General features: G+C 36.9%; 2 protein-coding genes across 2 annotated transcripts in view; one reads left to right on the top strand and one right to left on the bottom strand.

The window, feature by feature from the left end:
- Nucleotides 1–3,847, top strand: part of LOC146600451 (netrin-4-like) — a 56,132-nt gene extending 52,285 nt beyond the window's left edge. Inside the window, exon 10 of the mRNA XM_085324146.1 lies at nt 388–3,847. Within this exon, the coding sequence (XP_085180272.1) occupies nt 388–524 (137 nt within the window). The 3' untranslated portion in view covers nt 525–3,847. The remainder of the gene's footprint in view (nt 1–387) is intronic.
- Nucleotides 3,848–8,116: 4,269 nt separating this feature from the next.
- CHCHD4 (coiled-coil-helix-coiled-coil-helix domain containing 4) lies at nt 8,117–20,306 on the bottom strand. The gene is made up of 2 exons (XM_085324133.1): nt 20,176–20,306; nt 8,117–12,636 (listed from the first exon to the last, which is right to left on the bottom strand). Exons 1-2 carry the CDS (start codon nt 20,279–20,281, stop codon nt 12,341–12,343), a joined length of 402 nt encoding a protein of 133 aa, XP_085180259.1. The 5' UTR covers nt 20,282–20,306; the 3' UTR covers nt 8,117–12,340.
- Between the last annotated feature and the right edge of the window lie 2,273 nt (nt 20,307–22,579).

The following is a 22,579-nucleotide window of genomic DNA, read 5'->3' as shown; positions in this document are numbered from 1 at the left end:
GGGGGGATGAGGCAGGGAGGTCAGAATCAAACCTAGTCATCTGCATGTGGAGGCACTGAACTTGCAAGTGGTAACTCCCTGGAACTGAATCGATTTGGGCACTTGTGATTTCTGCACATACACATGTGAGAACAGCTAACCTGTGTGCCCAGGAGTCAGCATTGAGACGTACATGAAGGTACATACACATAAAACCATGTGTGCCTAAACTGGAATATAAAAACTAGACATAGCTGGCTAAGATGCTACATGCAACGGAGAAATTGCTTTATGTGATTCACCATTGCTTTACGTAATGGAGAAACTTAGCATTTAGTCTTATTTTCTTCTATTTATTGACAGACTCCTCTCTCTCTCTCTTTTTTTTTTTTTTTTTTGTTAAACTAGGTACCGATTATCTTATAGCAGGCCAGGAGGACTCTAGGACGAGCAAACTCCTTGTGAACATGAACAGTCTGGTGAAACCCTGGAAAGCATATTTGGGAAAACAAGTAGCAGATATTCTTCGAACTGGATGCAAGTAATTTCTGCTTCGAAGCAGAAAGTGATGAACTTTCCCTTTTAATAACACTGCAGTGAAAGGTGTAGTTAGTTCGTTCATTCCCATTCAACACGCTCCTAGCTGAAGCAATGAAAGCAGACTTACTATCCTTTCTCCTTTCACATGCTTAGACAGGAAACCTGGGCCATGACAACTTTTTTCAAAAAAATATAGTCTTACCATGCAAAATTATGTGTTGCATCATACATAGGTTACAAGTTGGTTCTTAATTTCAGCCTGATTCCACTGCACCCAGAGAATCATTCTACAAAGCAAAACTGAAGATATGGATTAGCGTTTCCGCACTTCAGGTCAGAACCTGACGTTAATGAATATAGGCTGCTTACATAGTGCATTCATTACTTGGGTGTAATTTTCTGTATTTAAGTGACCACTAACCAGCAGCAATTTCTTTCAGCTTTACAGGTGCCATCATACTAAACAAGCATGCCAGAAGAAATTATTTAAAAAAGCTCAGATATTTTTATTTACCATCAAACTGCAACTAGACCAATATAACGTGTTGATTCCTAGAGGACAAAATTATCACATTGCTGCACAAACTAACATGGGACTTGGCTCTGATGAGGTCCTCTATAGAGATGTACATTGCTATCATTAATTCTTAGTACTAAGGTCTGCTGGCTCAATGGCTCACTTTTGATTCCAAACCTAACTCTTACTCTCCAAGATCATTTTGCTCTTTGCTGCAGTACTTTAGTCTGCAACACCACACAAAGGTTTTGTAGCAACTGCCACCAAAAAGCCTTATGCTAGGGAAGAACCACCAAGACACAACATGAGAGGAGCTAGAGGCTCTAATGTTGAGTTTATGATGCTACAAAAACAAGCAGGCAAGAGAAAGAGGAGKCAAATGGATTGGTTGGACTGTGTATTAAATGAGGTAACTACAGTGAGATGGAAGCCACCTGGCTCTTCTTACTGTGCTCAAGACCACTGGCATTTGATTGCCTTYGGTGCTTTCATTCTGCTTTACTTCTCTTGGTCACACTTCCAAGTTAAAATACTGAAGCTAGGCTGCCTTCCTCCCCCTCATTTCTTTCTTCTTTTGCCTGAAGATTTTTTTCCAGAGAGGTATAAGGATGGTAACATCTGCACTCTTGGCAAAGTATTTCTGTTCCGCAAAAGCATTCTTCCTAAATTTATTTTAGCCTACTCTACAGTAATTAAGAGGTAGCTAGTAAAACTAAAATTTCCTCAAAATACTTAGTTAAGGAATGATTTAAGACCTCTGTTCCTGTGACAGAGAACTCATGATCAAATGAAGCTGGTTATGTTCACTCATTAAGTAAAGGAGAAATTATAATGGGTCAGCTTATTCTTTTTGCAGATTACACAGAAAAAAAGTATGCACACATACTACTACTGCATGCTTCTATYTCGTGCCTGCACTTTTATTTTTAATGCTCCCAAGGAAGACAGGAAGAGATATCTAACTCTAGTACTGTATGGCTAGCATACATAGTATGCAGAAAAACCTAAACCTAATGCAAATGGATAGRAGTCCAAGGTTATGATGTGAAACTTAGGTAAATCATCAGTTTGTTCTTTTTATCACTAGGGACCTGAAGAAACAGCCTCTTTCAGTCCATTGGTTGCACTTTCCTTAGGGTTAATTGAACATCATAAAATTCCTAAGATCATTTGGAAGTGTAAGACAGGCAGACATTTACAAARTAAAAGTCTAATTTTTCTCCTGACAGTGCATAAACAGTGTTTCTCCCCCCCTCTTTTCAGCAATTCTCCTCTCCTCTGTTGCATTCCTTCTTTCTTTCCGTTTGTCTTGCACGCACTTTATTATTTATTTGCTGTTATCTAAAGCAGTATCCAACAATGTGGCATCTCCAACAAGCCATTAATTTGGCTTAATTTGAAACATCAGCTTATAGAAGTTAAGAGCATAGCAACTGCTTTCTTTATTGGCTCCAGAAACTGTCTTACAACAAAGTGATCAACTTGTTCTCTTTCAAAGACCACACACACACACACACACACACACACACACACACGAAAAAAGTCTACAGGACTTCCCAGTGTGTTGTCCAAGGGTGTATCAGAAGAAATTAAAATCTTGATTAACTTTTTTGAACTAAAGAATACACTTTTCAACACACGCCATTTTGTCCGCTGAAGATGTTACTTATGATCATACTCCATATTGGTTAAATAGTCAGTATTACGTTACGGTAAACTTCCATATTCTACTTTTTTTGTGCCAAACTGGTGATTCTGTGGGGAGGATAAGCACCCACGCTGTTCCTTTCTGCAGATGAACACTGTTTGTTAACGAAGTCATTCACAAGTATTTCCAGCTACTACTAGTAAAAATACTATTTGGAACAAGAATATTAATACCCCAGTGAGTTCTCCTGGGGGCCTGTTGCAATACAAACGGTTAATGACCACTTTACTGCAAACGCCATTATGTGAACCCAAGATAATCATCCCTGTATCTCACACTTCAGCTATCTCCACAGTGGGTGATGCACACAACAGTTCTACAAGCTACGTCTATTAAATGCCCTCCATTAGCTGGAAACATTGCACATTTAYGTTCCAACTGCTAGCTCTTGGTTAGTGGCTTTGCTTTATAGGGTAGCAGGTATTTTGGAAGTCCAAAATTAATTAGAAAGTCCAAAATGAAAGCATTTAGGGTGAGCCAGTGCTGCAAGTTGACTTTTTATTGCTATTACTACCTTTTGCTAATCAGGTATCTCTAAGTTCACCAAGATGAAAACTCAAAGAATGGAGAAAAAGTTCCAAYTTGCACAGAACTACCACATGCAACCAATTTTTCTGCAGTGCTTTAACCCAGGTAGCCTACCTGAAAAGAAGTTTCCAAATGGAAATGAACTGCAGAGAATGAGTTAGAACAGGTATCAATTCAAGTAGAACTGAGAAAGTTTAACACGATCACCACCATGAGACTTGGGAAAGGAAATTTAAAAGATTTTGGCTTGTGAACTGGGACTTCAGGAGAAGATGAGCATGAAACAGTGCAAGATGGCATCTATCTTCCTAGCAATAGCTGTTACATATTCCTCAGAAGAACAAGCAAGGTTATATATAATGAATGAGAAAAGCTACCATAAAAGCTACTTCTATCACAAAGGAACTGTTCTGTAGATCTGTGTACAATCCCATGTACCTTGTGAATCTCTCTGTGACTGTGTCTCCTAGGTGATATAGTAATACAACTATTAACATGGGAAAAAAGATGCATTCACCCACTACAGAAGAGGATGGACAACTTTTTTTTTTTTTTTTTTTTTTTTTTTTTTTTTTTGTACTTCTAAAATATGAGTACTTCTAAAATATGCCCTGTCCCTGAAACATCCACGTGAACAACGCTACAACAACCAAATAGACAAGGTGCTTCAGGGGCAGTAGCAATCATCCCAAACAGTAGCAATGATGTATTGCATTGAAACACTGCATGAGGATGAAATAAAAGTTTACCCATAAGAAAAGAAATCTGGAAAGCTGGAGAAAATTTATAATAGAGCAGGCAATAGCCTGAAGCAGAAGCACATGTAGTTTTCCATAGATAGCAGCAAACTCAGGATTGTTGGAGGCCAAAGTAGCTCTCTGTAACAGCTGTGCAGCATGTGCATCCATGAATAACATGGTCATTCTGGCAATAGAGACTCTAGAGAATCAAGACAGTTCATTAAGTAGTCGCTACAAGAACTGAGCCCTAACTAACTCCAATGTAGTGATATATTGCTACTAATGCTTCTCCATCTTCTGCTCTTGGCAAACAACTAAGAGGAAAAAAATGTACCTATGCACAATCATCTTGTGCACTGCTCTTCTGGGAGTGGCTCACTGCTATAAATAATAAGTTTTCTCTGTAGTGTTTACCATCTGTCCCAAAATATTTCCATGCTGCTTGATGTAAGCTTTCTTTGAATTGATATAATTCACACAATATGCTCTCTAAAGCCCCTCAGACCTGGAAAAGTTAGTGTGTTATTTGTTATGTGTTGTAGCACATTTTCTTTTTTGTACTTAAAACTTCAATTAAAAATACTTAGAGATTTATATTGATGTGAGGTTTGAGATCTATTTTAAAAATTTTACACCATGTAATCCTCAAACCATGTGCATATTAATTCTTTTTAAGTTAATAAACCACAAATATTCCAGACATCAGGCTCTTGTTTCAATAGTCTTCGCACAGAGCCAGGAAAACGGAGAAAAGTGTTTAGCTAATAARGCCACCATGAAACAAATTATTCTTTTATTGAGCAACTTCTTATCCCAGGTACAGCTGATTAATATAAGCAGTATGTTAATTTACTAACTCATCAACATCAAATCCTACAATGTTTTACATGTATTTGCAGGTATATTATTTCCTTACAAAATACATACATAAAGTTTCGTGATTTGAGGTCTAAYGAGGTCTAAAACTGTTCCTTGGCATATAGTTGCTTTGTGGGATGCAAGGCATGAAAATAGAAACATACAGTGGGTAGGTAAGAGACGCCTTAACTACAACTGCTYAGAGCTTGAATACATAAGAGACTGTTTGTTTTGGTCCCCATGGTTAAAACAAAACAAAAACATATTACAGAGACTTACCTTTGCTGCTCTGCAGTATAGCTACCTTTGCTCTTTGTTCCACCGTACAAGTTCACACTGAACTTGTTAACTTGTACTAAAATAACTGTACCTCTAATTCCTGGTCTTCATTCTTCACACTTTATTAAAATGACAAATACTGCCATTAAGCCTTAAACTTATAGTTAGTGACRTGAAATATTATGATGCATCACTTTAAATACACAGGTCCAAATCCGAGATCAAAATTCTATTTTTGGAGATTGTGACTGTGTATTGGTACTGGATAAAAGTTTTACATCAGGTGTAGTCCCTTCATGACAAGTACTATGGGCCTGTGTGGGATAACACATAGTAGAACTTTTGTTAGCTCAAATTTGCAGGCCCTCAGCATTTCTGCCTTTTCAGAAATAGTAAGTCTAGTTCTGAAGATAACAACTCCAATCCATCTGAAATATGGCTTTTTTTTTTTTTTTGGGGGGGGGGGGAAGCCACATACAAGCACTGAGGCTATTTCAATATTTAACTGTGCAGGTAACACCTATTAATAACATCTGTACACATTCATAATATAAAAACATAATGATTATCCACAGGACTAATTCTAAATCAGGAGYTGCACCCAAAGCACAGGTAATAAGTACAAGCACAGAATTCAGCTACTAAATTCTGCCAGTCTTCACCCGTTCCGTGCAGGGCGAACACACAACAAGATCAGCTGGATCCAATTTAGTTCTTTACTTTAAGTAAGTTCTTCATGTTGCAAGCAGAAAGAAACAACAGTCCCCTGGACCAGAGAAGGAAACAAAGCCAATACCTGTAAAGAGAAAGGTGAATGTCTGCAGAGAAGTGGGATGACAACTATGATAATACTGTTTGAGAGCATACAGAAAGGGGAAAACGCAAAGCAAAAAGGGGTGGAGATAACACCACTCTGRTAATAGCAAGAAAAAGAAAGGTTAGAAATCACTGATGTGGAAGTTAAATACTCCTCTCCTACACAGCACCCTAAGAAGGGAATAGGCACGTTGCTGGTGGATGCTTTCATCTTCTTAGGAAGCATAAGGAACTTGTCGCTTTCATAAACAAACACATCGACAGRATCGGTCATCAGATCTGGTACAGCAAATCCTATGTCCACTTACCCATCAAATCATTGTTGCAGGATCCGGGTTAATCTGCAATGTGCAATCACTACAAATCTTCCTGTGCTCTTTGTTTTGGCTACAGCAGGGCCTTCATGAACTGTCTGCTCACTGATATATCAAAACTAATCGTAACATGCCTTTTTTTTTTTTGTACATTTCCTCTCGTTTTAGAGGCTGCCTCTCAATTCAGGCTCTTGCTGCTGACTACAGTTTGTACTAAAACCAGGGAATTCTTCGGGGGAGGGGGGGAGATGAGAGGGGAGAAAAGGGGAGGGAGAATAAAAAGGCAAAGGCCAAGGATTCCTGAGGAAAGYGAAGTTAATAACAGAAAGGAAAAACTGGCAGTTTGCCATTAGGCAGCCACAGGCTGCCACATTCAGCCCTTGATACCCCTGGGAGAAACTTCTCACCTCCAATTTTTCTTTGAATTGCAAGAAAATAAAGCAGCAACAAACACTGCACTCCCCACAACAAGCAGGACAAAACGTCCATTATTTAATTTCATTTAAATTAACAAATGGTGGAAAATACAGCAACATTTCAGGTGTTTCAGTGTGTTGTATGGGCTCCTCTCAGTGGATCTAGATTTATGAAAAGGCTGTTCTAACATGAACCATTGGATGAATGCGCAGGGTACTCGAATCATAAGCCCTTGCGCTTCTGGCAGTGATGGGTGCAAAATCCATGGCAAGCTTTTACTAATGCTATTAACATTTTAACAGCAGCAGTGAGAACTTCTCAGTATGTCTTAGTAAAAACTGCGGTGCATTATATTTGCTAATACTTCACCATTTTAACATTTGCCTCTACTGAAGAGTCTTTGAACCATTTCTTGATCTTGACAGTATCAAGATACATTAACATCTGAGAGAAAGATGAGCTTTTTCTCTTCCTTCCATACTCAGCTAAATATCCACAAGTCACAAACCTGAATTCTAGCTATCTTATACAGTTAGAATTAGCCAACAATGAAGGTAAGAACATTTAGAAAAAAAAAACATACATATTAACACCTTAGCATTTCAGGCCTTCCAAATCTCATACTCTGATTATGGATTCACCAAATTACCCAGTTTAACTTTTGCAGTAGTGTTAACACTGATGCCTTGAACATGCCAGGTGTCTTTTAGTATTAGCAGGAGAGCATAACCCTAGTATTCCATACATTATGTTCTCTCTGTTGTTCTTCTATTGAGCGGGTCTTTTCTCTTAATTTTTCTCAGTATTACCTGCAAAAATTCAGCTCCAGAGGGGCCAAAATCAGTTGAAAAAATAACTGCAGACATGCTGGTGCTTATCTACAAAATAAAGTCATGTCCAATGAATAGACCTGATCTAGAATAAATGACAAACTGCTGGTAGCGTCTCTACATTGTTCTAGATCAGCACTGCTAGAATTTCAGTAAAAAGTAAAATAAAAGTCTAAGAAGCATAGAGTATCTCCCCCCCTCCCCTTTCCTTAGAAATAAAAAAATAGGTCCTACTTATTTAGATAACTTTCCTCACTATGAGATTCGTGGACATGAACAGGTTATATTACTCTATGTTTTAACAAGGGCATTCTCAATAAGAATTGCATAGGATACAGATCTTGTTTCCAACTTAGCTCTGCCAGATCCCCAGAATAAACAACAAGATATGTCTTTCCATCTAGACACCTTATTGCACGGAAGGAAAAAAGCAAATTAAAGTCATTTTCACACCTGAGACAAGGTCTTATCTCTAGGAAAGTTACTAATCACAATTAAAGTTAGGACTTTGAAATGCAAGTAGGCTATCATTGCAGGGAAAAGCAGAAAAAACTAAACAGTGAGTAAATAACTTTGAAACATTCTGAAAATGCAGTTTATCTAATGYTTATCACTTCGCAGTAGTTAACTGTACATTACAGGAGTTTTTTTAAACATATATTAGACTGTAACAAACAACTTTTATAGGATAACTTTATCCTTGTCAGAAGATGTGATACATTGTGTATTGATTCAAGTTAAGTTAGTTCCCAGAACAACCCCATCCTTACAAGCAAGTTATCACAAATTACATTAGAATTTATGGCCTGCATTTTGCAGGGGTTTAACACAGCACATACAGTCCTATCCAGTCTTAAAAACTATGACTTGTTTCATCATTGCATTTACTCCAGAATTACGAGAGTGTGCAATAACTGAGGAGACTGTATGAAACTGGAGAATTGAAGTATTAAACACTAATATTGTGCTAGGCACTATTTTAGGGGTAATGATAAAAAGCTGTAGGGTGAATCCCATTACAATGACCTGGGTTTCTTTCCTAAAAATGAAATGGATAAAATCCAGCTAGAATTACATTTGCACATAATCATTTGTGCCAAGTTATCTACGTTAAAGACACGTTCTATTATGTCTAGAAGTGTTTCATGCCTTGTTAACACTTTCTTCTAGCTAATCTTTAATAAATACTCAGCACTTTAGATTTTATAAGATAGATATCAACCAAAAGGCCCAAGCTTAAAGATCAATTATTTCAAATATTTTCTTCTCCTCACCTATGAATACTTTTGCCTTGATATACAGAAGCATCCGATGAAACATGCATAAAATCACTGAAAAATAACTCCATGCAGGCAATTCCTCAAAAACATTTAAATTTACTACCTCTCCCAAAGAATCGGTAGCTCACGGATGGCGGACAGAAAACCAAGAGAGTATTTATGAAGCAAATAAACACATAAAAGGAAAAAAAAAACCAACAAAACAACACTTACAGCAATATGCAGCTGCAAGTTTTGTTTCCAGATGCTAAAAAGGCAACTTCCACATATTGCCAGGGAGTATTTTATCATCTTTATTACCTACTAAAATAACCACTGATTGATTTTAAGTTTAAAATGGAAGTTACAAGTACAAAAGAAAAAAAAATCACGTCAGAGCAATGCTGGAAACATAAACATTATCTGTACATAGACAACTGCATTAGTTCACACAGCAAAAGAAGAAACCCAAGACAAGGTATTTTCTCCTTTCCTCCAGCCTTAAAAAGAAAAAAAAAAAAAAAACTACTACTAGAGATGGGTAAGAACTCTCCACATAAACTCTGTAATACTTCCAAGGGATGCATAACGGCAGTCAAGAGAGACAACTTGGCCCCAAAATTCCATGATCAGATTCGGCTGCAGAGTCCAGAATCCACACTGAACAGTCTCTCTTCACTTCAGTAGGGCCAACAAAGTGGATATATATATTTACAGTTGATCTGCCTTCTAATTCCTAATATTTCATGCAAGTGCAAGCATACTAGATTGTCAAGAACTTAAATCTCAGAAACAAGTTTGAATGTGTTTACTTCTATTAATATAGCAAAATCCAAATTCCATGGCAGGAAATGTACTCTGAGAACTAAAAACCAGAAGACAGGTAGGACAGATTCTGCATCTAAACACATCCTTGTCCTTATTATTAAGTTTTTAACAGTAAAACTCAGTCAGAAAAAAGAATAGGCTGACACTGAAAGCAAAAGTAGAAGCAATAAAAAAAGAGAACAGGGGAAGAGAATGAATGAAGCTTGATTGTTTTAGTCAGACATACGTCACTTCCAAATTTAAGAACTTACCCAGAACGCAAATGCAGGGAAATGACACGATTATTTTACTAATTTGAAAATTAGAAAGAAAATTAGAAATTATTCCCCATGGGGGGGGGGAAGAAAATGACACAGATGACAGCTTCCACAAACATCTCTTTAAAGCTATGACTACCTTTCTCAAAATATCTTAAACACATTAAATAGTGGTTTTCACAATTTTATTTCTAGTGTTAAGGTCCCTTACACCCATCTCATTTCTGTACAAGATCTAGCACAGCAGCTCACCAAGCCACAACAGATCGACAGAAGCAACTYTACCCTAAACAAACGTTCAAGTTCAATTATATGCTGTAGGTTACCTCTGTAAGTAGAGGTTCAGGTGGTCCCTTGCTACATACAACTAGAACTCTTGCACTTTACATTCAGTACACAAGTGTTATAAACAATGTTACAGAGAATAAATCCAAAACTTGTAAAGCATCAAGGCAGCGTGGGAAAGAAAAGCACAGCAGAGAAGAATAGGAGGCAAAGAGTTCTTAGAACAGAGCACTCCTTCACGAACTGTTCTTGCTTTTTTTTTTACAAACAACGCATTGGATTTCCATTTGAAAAACCAAAAGCTCAGGTGCATGTGATTTGTTTGTATTTGGTGCCCAGTGTTTATCTGATTGCCTAACATTTCATTTTCATGGTCCAATTGCCTAAGTGCCAAGATTTATCAYTGCTGCTTTTGTGCCGATTTACTCAGGTTAACTTGGCATTTGTCTTCTTGTGCTTGAAAGAGACACACTGAGAAGCAGCCATGCTTTACTTCTTTAAAATGCAAAGACATGCTGAAAGTACCTGCTATCCATCCCTTCAGAACTGAATTACTGTCAGCCACTTAATTTCTTCTTTTCTTACAATTTTCTTGAGGATCCAACATCTGTACTGAAATATGAAGAACTCATAGAGATCTTAAATTTTAACAGAAATTCCTCTAAGACATTCAGAAGCATCCCCACTAAGATTGAAATAATTCAGGTGAACAATAAGACACCAAAGTGTTATCTGGAAGCAATGTTGCCAAGTGCTTGAGATTCCTGCCCACGGAGACAGGCAAGCATTCAAGCCTTACTAGATTTACTGTTATACTACTGCCACTGCARATTTTCTTTACTATGTTCTAGTAGGCTAAGCAACACATACAGAGGAAAGCTGCAATGGACACTTACTGAAGCCAATGTTACAGTTGATTTTGTAATATGATTCACACAACCTGTGCTTTGCTAGGGAAGAAATACAGTGCAGCATTCCCTTTATCCACAGGTATTAAGCTACAGTGAATTATTTTAAACTATTCATAATTCTAAAGTAATTCTAATGTATTTGGACAGCTTTTCAGGACCTCAAAGCCTTTACAGTGCTGGTTCATGATACAACCCACTATAGYTACTGACAGTGGTTTACATTTTTTGTGCTTCCCTGCTAGGGGCAGAGAGAGAATGGGACAGGAATAAAAACCAACAGATTGAAGCAACTGGTCTTTACAACACAAATTAATTCACAGCCTGCTTACAATGCAGAAGAATGTCATAGTCTCTCAAATCCAAGCACTGTTAATGAAACCTCCCCCCAAAGAAAGAAGAGCTTTTAATGATTTCTTTTTTTTTTTTTTTTTAATATGCACTTAAGTCACAGTATCTGTTTGAGATCACTACCCTAGGTGACATTTTCATTTTAATCCCAAAGCTTTTTATAAGAATCTGTCTATACACTGAAGAAGCAGGCATCAACTAAGAAAACTCACACACAGTGCTTTCAGAGCAAAAATAAAACAAGTGATTGCCATTTTTTCCATTCATACAAAAAGTTGCACAACAGACTTTTTTAAAATGTAAAAGTCATCACAATCAGTTAATGAAATCAAAGGAGCCACACACTGCAACATTTTTCTGGCAGTCCTTACGTAATGTCAGTAGTAAAATACAGCCATAATCTAAATAATGCCATTTGAAATTAAGTTTACAAATTCTAAATTAGGTCATTTTCTACATTCTGAATCACTGGCAAAAAAGTCTTAAGGAAACCCAGTTATTTAATTCAATTTCTATTCATAGAACAGAATATATTAAAAAAAGAACAGCTACTAATCAGAACACATTGAAATGAAGACAGACCTGGTGCACTAGTGGAAATTTTAGTTGAAAGTTGTGCATTTTACATATTTAGAGATATTTTTCAAGTCAAAACACTATCTGAGAATTGGAGGGAAAAAACAGCTGTTGAAGTTTTGGCTGTGCCCACTAACAGGTTACACAGTACATACACATACTCATTCTTTTTGCAGTATTTATTTGCAAGGCTGTAGCACTGAGATTTCTCCTTCTGCAATAAATTATTTAATATGATACAGTGTATAGAACAATGGTGAAACATTTCTTGAAGACTCAAAAGACAGACACCCTGCAAAAGTCCATGTCTGAAAATAAGAAGTGGAGACAACAGCCTCCTTGCATCTTCATTAGCTAGATCCCTTCTCTTCTTTAGCTACAGAAGCTTCCATAGAATTAGCTCCTATATCTTTGCTTGGCTTCTCCTTCTCTTCTTCTTCATCTTCTTGCGGGTAAAGATCTGGGTATTTCTGCATGCATTCCTGCATGGCACGGAATTGGTCCACACAGTCTGATCCCTTTATTTCTTCTGTGCTATAGTGGAAACAAGAAAATGCTGACTTGAACTGTTCCCCACAGGGACCACTAGCCATTCCACCAAGACATGGGCAATTCCAATTGATATCTCCATTGGGCAATATCAATCCTGAACAAACAAAAGAGAGAAGAAAAGTTAAGTGCTCCTTTCAAAAATTAATTTCATCCCACAAAAGCTGCTACACTGCAAGTATAATCTGAAGTACCAGTATTGCCATACTGGTTCTGGAGCTTCAAGAGTGCGAATCACCTTCCATTTTCTGGCTAGTCTACTTCTATCTCTGATCTGTATGATCCATTACTGGGCACAAGTGAGATGAGTTCCATCTCCATATTGGAATTAAGTCTTTCTCCCTTGACTATAGACTGTTGAGAATATTCTAAGAAAATTCCAAAGTGGAAGTAACCATGAGTTGGAATCAAGTCAATCCATTCGACAGACCTGTCAGAAGAGCATGCAAGCCTTAAAATGTTCTCATACAAATCATGAGAACATGAGAACTTAGTATCAGCATTAAAAACAGAACTCTTTCAAATCAAGCTGGATGGATGCTTTTTTTTCTTTTCTTTTAAATGAACGCTGGAATACTAAATCACAACTTTACCCTTAAAATTTGAACAGGAAAACTAGAACGACAAAAACATAAATAAGTTTATTCATTAGACATGCACATATCAACTCACATGCCATAAAACAAAAGGAATAGTAAGAGCATGCCAGCACGCCAAGTTCCACCATCAAAACAAACAAACAAACAACCTCCCCCTCAGTTTTAGATTACAAACGAAAATGAGTTAAGACGTCATTTTAGTCTCTAAAAGAAATGAAAAGCTTTAGTGGTGGAAGACCAAGGTGGAGATTTAAATTAGCAATGTTCTTTGAGCTATCAAYAGAGATGACAGAGTTCAAGCAGAACATTTCCCCTGTAAATTCTGGAAACTTTTTGAACCGTCATGCACAGAAATGTAATACTTGTTCATGCGGACTTCTAGAATCTCTGCTATATTGCTCTAAGTAATCAATACATCTTCATTCCCTTTCTCTACTTCACATGAGCATACATGCAGTTATGCTCCTCTACAAAAAAACTACAGAAACTCTATGCTATCATCCAAGTTAGCTTCTTCCCTACTTTGACAGTTTCCTCTTCTCTAGAAGTCAGCTTCCCAACTTCAACTTCAGGTTGAGTTTCAGCAGGAGCTGACAATATGTGCATAAAATTGAAGTTTACGTGCTGGTATGCAACTGCCACTGTCAGAGAATAGCGTTGCATCAACTCTGATCTGAAGAGAAAATTATATTTAGGGTCAGGTGCAACTTAGGGTCACCTAAAATGCTATCACAGACTTCAGTAAGCCTACTTATTGTCTTGTCCCATGGGATCATGAAGCTCCAGAGATGTATTKCACCCTTGCTAGTACCACCTTGGCCACTGGGCCACACTACTATGAATCTTATGTATTAGTAGAGCAACAGCAAACCATGTTTTTTGTTATATTAAGAGGAATGAATAGAAAATTTCATCCTAATTTGCAATTTGTTTATCATTGCTCCAACTTGGTCAACTCAGTTCAGTATCAAGTTACACTGTTAGTCCTTTCTTGGTGTTGTTGAGTCTCTTTTACATTACTGTAAGTAACAGTTTCCTTAGCATGACTCTGTCAACTGACATAATATTGTCGTTTTTCATAGACAGAGTTTTATCCAACAGGATAATTTTGTAAAATATCTGTGATAATCACTGTACTGACCAGATATACCTAGTACATCATATCATGGCATCTCTGGCTGTCTAGAAGAAAAATAGAACTGCTGAGACAAGGAAATGGATGGCTGGTGCCAGATTCTTTTTTGCCAAGAACTACATAAAGCAGAAGAGACATTGATCATGCAGCGCAGAACAACCGTGGTTTGCTTTGTAAACTAGATTTTGAAGTTCTATGTTTCTCCCCACTGACATCAACCAGTCATTTTAAACACTCATTTTTCTAACACTTCACAAATAATACAAGAGGAGTTTTGAAATATTCCTGAAGACATCATAGCAATAAAATTACTTGTTAAACAATCCTCTTAAAATAAAAATAGATATTGTTCATTTTAAAGCCAAAATTGCCTTGTGAACATTCAAATTTTAACAAAGTAGGAGTCACTCCTTAAACAATACATTCTTGGATACCACACGGACATTGGTTTGTACATATTTGATCACTTAAAGTGGCTTCAGTTTCTGATGCTATCAGCACAGAGGCTATCTTTTAAAAAGGAAAAAAACCACACCTCAGATAGGTATGCATTCTGCTGTAGTTAAACAATTAAGTGTATCAGCTAGCCTAGAACACAATTAAAATCAAAACAGATCTCATCCATCACTCTCCTTGAAGCACAAGCCTGCAACAGATAGGGTGTACGGTGATGATTCTTAGTTCTCTAGTTTAAAGCTTCTTTCAAATGCAGCCTGAACCTCACTGATCCAGCGGATTGCAATGTTCTTGAGCCTGCACTCAGGAAAGAAAAACTCATCCTGTTTATATCATAGCARCTCAAAGTTTGGTTTAGCCATTACCTGCTGACCTCACATATCCTAATCTCTTTCACCTCAGGGAACCTGTTAATATCATGGATATGTTAACACTTGTCTTTGTACTTGCTATAATGAAGTATCAATCTTGTTSTGATAAAACTTTTTACAAGCCAACCGTTCAAGTAAAAAGCTTTTCTGCGAAGGTGAGTTGACAGAAACATACGAAGCAGGATTGAAAGGGACTGCATAAGTCATAAAAACAGTCCTGTACATCTGATCATTTATTTTATCAAGCTCTTCCTTAAAAGAAGGAAAGCATTTTCGCTTCACCAGTCCTCTGTGGAAACCATTATAAAACTTTGCCTCTAAAATAAGATGACCAGAACAAGTCTGGAGAAAAACAGACTTGTTCTGTTTTGGTCTGTCTTGGTCATAGCAACAGCCTGTTCAGCAGTTCTATAAGCACTTTCAGCCAGCCTTCTTACCACATATGTGATGCTAATACTATTTTTCATGCATAAAATTTACTAGTGTCTTCTTCACAGAAGTCAACTAAAACAAGAAATCATTCTAACCCACTGGAGTAAAGACCTCAATGGTCTTCTAGGTTTAAATTTCTTCATTTGCAATACATAAGACCAAAAGCACACTCTACAGTAAAAATATTAGTTTTTAATTTCTGCAATTCAATACTGCTGCAAATGGATTCTAAGTTGTTTCCATCAGCCATAGCTGTTAAAAGGCATATACAGTGAACTCTGAGATGCTCTGTGATACAGACCACTAAATTTGAACTACCCTTGTCGGTCTGACTTCCCATTTCATATGGGCTCATCAGATCGTATTTTTCTCAGTGCTTTTAGCTCGAAGTGATTCTGTACCTTCAGATTTTGGTCACTGAAACTTCACAACTGATAGTACAGAAATCAAGAACTCAGCACAATTTTCTTACATTATTTTCTCTCTAGCGAAACTGAGAGTGCATTTTCTCAAGTAATCTACTGACCAAAATACAAAGACTAATGTTTGTTAATGTCTGACGAAAAGTAAGAACTATGAAAAAACCTACATTTTTACCTTAAGTATGAGAAAGGCCCCTACAAAAAACACGACATCCCAAATAAACTAAGTTTAATCTGTATTAGAAAACAGCACAAATAATGGCATATTTATATAATAAACTTGTTCTCTCTTAGATATGACTGTTCTGTATATAGTACAGCAGAAAAGATCAAAAGAATTATTAGGGTGAATTATGCCACAGAAGTTGAACACTGGAAACCAAGTCTTTCATTCAAAATAGAAGCTAAATTAGAAAAGCCTGCATGTTACTTTATGTATAGCAAAGTCTTTTCTAATTTTCTTTTAAATAAAAACCACACATGAGACAGAGCTTCTGCACTACAACATATTCCAAAATGTTTTGCCCATATGTCTTTTTTGCCCATAAATTTCTCTCCCATTAGATGCAGTTACACTCTGTGTGATATGTGAAATGTTTCTGTTTTATCTAATGCATCGTAGCCTGAGACAGCTCAAGTGAGAAGTTTTCAGAGAGCCCTTAAAATGTGACAGGAACTTATCACATGCTAAGAATAAGCTTAAGTATTTAAGCTCACACATACAAATTCTCTTTCTAATCATACAGATAGATACACATTTCCATCATAAGGTTTCCCTGACATAACTAGCTTCTGGCTTTTTCCTTTTTTCTACCATGAAGTAGAGGAAGCAGGTGATTTAAGGATTACTAAAAAAAAAAAAAAAAGTGTCTTTTCTATTCTGCTCAATAAGCTCTCCGTATCTAATAAAAACCTCTCCATATCTAATAAAATACACCACAGAGGAATCACCAAATAGAGCATTTAAACAAGAAAGAAGCAACTCCTTGAATTTTAGCTAGTTTGCTATCTAAATAAATGGCACAAGCTTATATACTCATTACACAGGTACAATCAGAAAAAAAGAGTAATTGAGAGTGAGGAGGAGCAAGAAAGAAGTAAAAGAAATCTCTCTATAGAGGTCATAAGAGAATTGCATCCTGTATTCACATTCTAGGGCCCTTGTAGTATATCTCTGTATTAGGCTGCATGACCCAAATAATGAGATAGACACTTTTCTCTGAAAATCTGCTGTCAAAAATAGATGTTTAATTCCAGGACAAATATGCATCCACACACTGTTGCTAAATAGATACTTTCTGTTGACTAGAATACTTTTTGAATGAGAAGAAAGACTGTAACCGGTAAGTGGGAAGACTGGTAAACTTTAACCAATGACATACAACTTCAAGCCAACCTGTATACAGGAATTTTCTTAGCTAAAGAGCAGGCTACTCTGTTTAGCCGCACCACACAAGGTGACTTAACAGTTCAGTGAATTAAAAGATTCCCATGGGCTGGTACATTCCCCAGATGTGCTATTTAGAAACAGTTGTTTTTTTTTTCCTCTTTATTTTGCAAGCAGCCTCTAGTTTTTCCAGAAGGAGACAAAAAGTCCTAGGCCAAAGAAAAGGAATTGAAAACGTAACTCCACCACTTGATCATTAGAGGTTGTTACCTTTGCACTTTACAGACAAATAATAAATTTTTAACACGTCTGAGACAAGATTTAAAAATTCAGATTTTGTTTCATATAGCATACTAAGCAGAGTAAATACTGTTTTAAAAACCAGTTCTCAGATGCTGTTTTCTACSTAAGGATGAATGGCTTTACAAGAATCATTTTCAGGATCCATCTTCTAGTCAAGTCAAGACAGTAACAGATGTAAGTGCAACTTGGATTTCATCGCCTRTAACAGGTTGCTATTTGAAACCTTCAAGAGCTGAAACACCACCCTCACGAAGACAATGACAGCACATCCCAAAGTACAGTCTGTTTCCACCAAACTGGCAGAATGTGTTGCTGGCTAAGAGTCAGTGCCCAAACTGCTTAAAATATGAGAGAGAAATTCTTGACATATACTAAACTTCAGCTTCTGAATATCTTTCTGAAATAAGACATAGCCACTGATGGCTTGAGTAAGAACAGAGAAGGAAAAAAAAGCTTCTTCTCCTTTTAGGAAGGGTATCAGGTCAACCTCAATCACACCAACCCTGTCATATACTTGAAAAGCCAGTGAAGCTTACTGTTGAATCAACATATCCAGTGTTTATTTCTCAGTAAAGAAAAATAAACTGTTTCTAATTGTGCGTTTCACTGAAGTTGATTAAAACTGAAAGATTTAATCAATCTTTTCTGTTACTCGTTTTCACAAGARTATCCACAAACAGTCCCCAAAGTGATTCTGCCTTAAGCCAGTCAATAGTGCTTATGCATTGACAATGACTTGGGTTGGATATAAATTTCACAAATTTTAAATTACGCTTAATTTTCTTTCTAGGAAATGAGTATTGCATCCTGATAAGGCTTGCTTTACAAAACACTCTAGCAGGCTATGATCAGGTCAGAGAAGGAATTTAGGATTCAGAGCATCTTTGGCAGTAATGTCTAATTCTTGAAAAGGAAGATACTGATTTGACCACACCATGGAAAAATTGTTATTCAACTTGAAATAAGTTTATTCATTCAGGTAATGATCTAAAACAACATAAAGTTTCTAAATTCTCTCTTCATTGTTTTCATTTGAGTCATTAAAAATTGAGTAGACTCTGTTGTCTAGAGAATGAAATGTTTAAATGCAATTGCTGACTGTGCATACTGTTTTAATGAAGCTCTAAAGCTAAGATAGGCAGCTAAATGTAAAATCATTTAAACATAATTCAATGTATGGAAACAAAAAGTTCTTTTAATGACATAAAAAGATAAGATTCTAATTGAACTACATACTATGTCAGCTAACAAAGCACCCCTGTGCTCCAGCTGCTAAACTATGCATAAACACTGCCCTCTAAGGGTCACAGAGTTACTTGCAAAGCTTTTAGTTTTTGAACAAAATTTTCAAAACAGTTAAGGGTTTACTTCTATCTCAGCTGAGTTGAAAGCAATGAGATCACTTCACACACAGAGACACAGAAATTAAAGCCAAGTWGGCAGCTGAGTAAACTGTCACAGTTTTCCTGAACTGCTCATTATTCATAGCTACGCTATATTTGATCAGAAGTTACAACACAACATGATTTTAAGTGAGATTCCTCAGTGAAAGCTACCTAATTTAAACCAGTATTTTAAAGGGCAAGCAAAAGAGGCTAACAGGCCTGGAAGCATAAAAGCAATTCCATTTTTTTTTTTAACTCAAATTCACAAATGTTCCTGATAACCTAGGGCAAAATTCACTTAATCACCATGACAGGAAGTAAGAATAATTTACCCAGTAGAAACAACTCCAGATATGATCTGTGCAACCRAAGTTTTACAACTCCTGATCTCAGAAATATTCTGATCTCTCAAATCTCCTAAATTACTTCATTTTCAGGATAGACATACTTAGGGTCAAAACTGCAGTCTTCACTAAAAACTTGAACTAATTCTYCTCTTTTTTTCAGACAAGATAGTTACAGTTGACAACCGAATAATTTAAAGATGTCTGTCATATGGTATCAAAAGATTTTTGTACTAGTTATTGATTATATTACTACTAGTACAGTAAAAGAATAGTCATACGTATAATTCATATTAAAAAGAATATTCAAACATTGCAGAGGCATTTTTTCTGCACATAGGCAGGTGAGCAACTCATCTCAATGAGTGCTGTGTATCTTGACTCAACTTATCTGAAAACTGTACTTCATTATCTAAAGACAGTGAAATATAACCCAAATTTTCACTGGTTAAACTCTGACTACATTAATGCAAGAAAGAAAAGAAAAGCTTTTTCTAAATATCTCTTGCTGCTAACTGAAACTATACACCAGCAACTGACGTATTTGAGCAGACTACACTGAAAAAAACATATGGAAAGCATGTTGTATGTGATGTCCTAACTCAGAAGTTAAAATTGCTAAGATTTTTTGGTGTTTATTTACTGAATAACCAGTGGCCCTATAATGTTAATCTTTAAAAATGAATCAGAAATTTGTTCCTGCTTCCTGCAAGGTTTGGCTCTTGTTGCTGTTGAGGATTACTAGAATATCATATAATGTGATGCAAAACTGTTTACTTCCACTTCTCCGCCTGCTACTGACCTTGTTCTTCGTAAGGGTCATTGGGGTCATCTGCAACCAGTTCAGCACTGCTTGGTGTCTCATGGTCCTCTTTGGTCACAAATATAATTCTGTCTTTTCCTGTCATTTAAAAGAAAACAAGCAAATTTCAGAGAAAAACAAGACAGAAAAAGTTGTTTACAAAGATGCTGAACATCACGTGCTAATAGCTAATTAACTCCATTTAACCTTCAACTACAACAGTTGCTGGTTCAGAGGATCACATACAGAATGATAATTTCACAAGTATTGACAGGAATACTGTTAAAATTGTAAGAGACTTGGAAATAAGACCTATAAAAACATCAACATAAGCTTAAAAGATCAAGTAGTAATTAATCTAGAAGGAAAATTACGGTGGTGAGAGAAACAGATCCTGTCCCCTTTTATCATACTCAAATTCCTGTAGGAAATTATTTTTATTAGCCAACTGGAACAGAAAAAAAGACATAACTCAGCAGAGTGATTTATGSTAAGTGTTTCGGTTTGGCAGTGGAATTAGATGTCCATGGAGATAGGGACAAGTTCTCAATGAAGAGATGCAAGATAAAACAAGTACTCATTTCCATGAGACACCAAAATCAGCTATCAGGACTCACAGTACTAGGTAGTAGCAGTGGGACTGCACACCATTTCTGAGCTGTGGTGGCATTTGAGAGACACTTCATAGAATTTTGAAATTTAAAACCCTCCTGATCTAATGAGGTTAGGACAGTGGGGAAAACACAGTGCAATGACAGGTGCTGGGAGTAAGCAGTCCAAAATAAGATTTCTTAAGCAATGCTACCTAAATATGAAGCCACAATCACCAAATGCACAGAAGAAACATAAAAGTTACAGCTTCACTCTTGTTATGCAGAAAAGGATAAATAGAGGATAAAATAGTTTAGAAAAAGTTGTTTTAAAGCACTCATTTAAATATTCTTCGAATATATCAGAACAGATCATCCATTTAATTGGCAAAAATATAGAAGCCAACTGAAACTGTATTGCTCTTAAGTTCTAATTTTCACAGTAACATACTGTAATAGCTGCAGATCGTAAAACAGTTCATTGAAGAGCAAAATTAAAAAGTTATTCCAAAACGAGCTTGAACAATCATCTTACATGGACTAACCCAGATGAAGGGGTGAGACAAAAGAAAAAGTAAACTGAATCATAGGAAAGCGTTTGGTAGAATATTTATTAAGATCAGTAGTCTACCTTAAGACCACTGTAATTTATAACAGTGATCTGGATAAAGACTACAGTCATAACAGCGCAGAATAAATTATATAGAAAGGTAGTGTCAACATTAGCAAGGACAGAAAAACAACACAGTGTTTTCTGCTCTTGCGCCATCCTTTATTTAACAAAGGGGTTYTKTAGGAAAARAAAAWWAAAAAAAAAAAAAAAAGCTAATAACCCTGTAAAGACTACAGGAAAATCTTCTAAAGGGAGGCACAAAAAGCAAAATGCAACACACAACCAGAAAAAGAGCATCTAGCCAGATTTCTTCCRAATGCACAACTGATTATTAATGGAGTGGGGGGAAAAAAAAAAAAAAGTTCCCAAAGATCCTCCTTCATTCTCCAAACTCTGAAAGGTGACCACAGCGACTCAGCATATTAGAAGTTAGCACCTTCCTGCTCATCAATGCGACCTCAACTAGTAGATGTAAAATGTGTATTGATTACAAAGCAAACTAAAGGGAGTTTTGAAAAGCAGATAAATCTAAATCCCTTCAAACAACAACAAAAAAAAWTTCTCCTTTATGAACTCTGCACTGTGCTCCAGATTTTACAGCATGGAATATCCAGTGATTTCTTATATGAAAGGAACTAGAAATATATRAACTCTAACTCCTGTCACTGCAATTGCTGTAGGATGCTATGAGAGAACTTACAGAAGGTACTTGCACAGATCAAAGAGGTTGTTAAAATAATTAATTTAAAATTAAAAGTAGCACAGGCTATGACTACCTTATCGCTCTACATAATCAGCATTCAGTGTGCCAAAGTTTGCCATTTCAAAACGACATTTAGAACTAGAGAATAGATTTTGCCAGCTTGATACCTCACACTGAGTCATTTCACGCTAGTCAAACGGAGAAAAAAAAGAATCCCCTCGGGCACCAACTGGCCAAAGCTAATAAGCAGCACGGCCCGCGCAGCACAACACCGGGTAAAGGTGCAAGAGCCTCACACGCCACCGCGCCCATCTGCTGGGGAGGGGTAACCTGGCAGCAACCTCCGGCTGCTCAAGCTTTTACAGTTTAACCTTTACTCGAAGTTACCGCTCCCCACAGGAGCGCGGCCGCCCCGACCGCCAGCAGCCGGGCGGCCTTTTCCGCTCCGCCGCGCGGGGCCCGCAGCGGCCGCCGCCGCCGCCCGCCCCACAGCCGCGC

This window comes from Rhea americana, unplaced genomic scaffold (assembly GCF_003343005.1).
Source record: "Rhea americana isolate MKP2758 unplaced genomic scaffold, rheAme1 scaffold_120, whole genome shotgun sequence".
Lineage (NCBI taxonomy): Eukaryota > Metazoa > Chordata > Aves > Rheiformes > Rheidae > Rhea > Rhea americana.
This window is presented reverse-complemented; position numbering and strand designations above follow the sequence as displayed.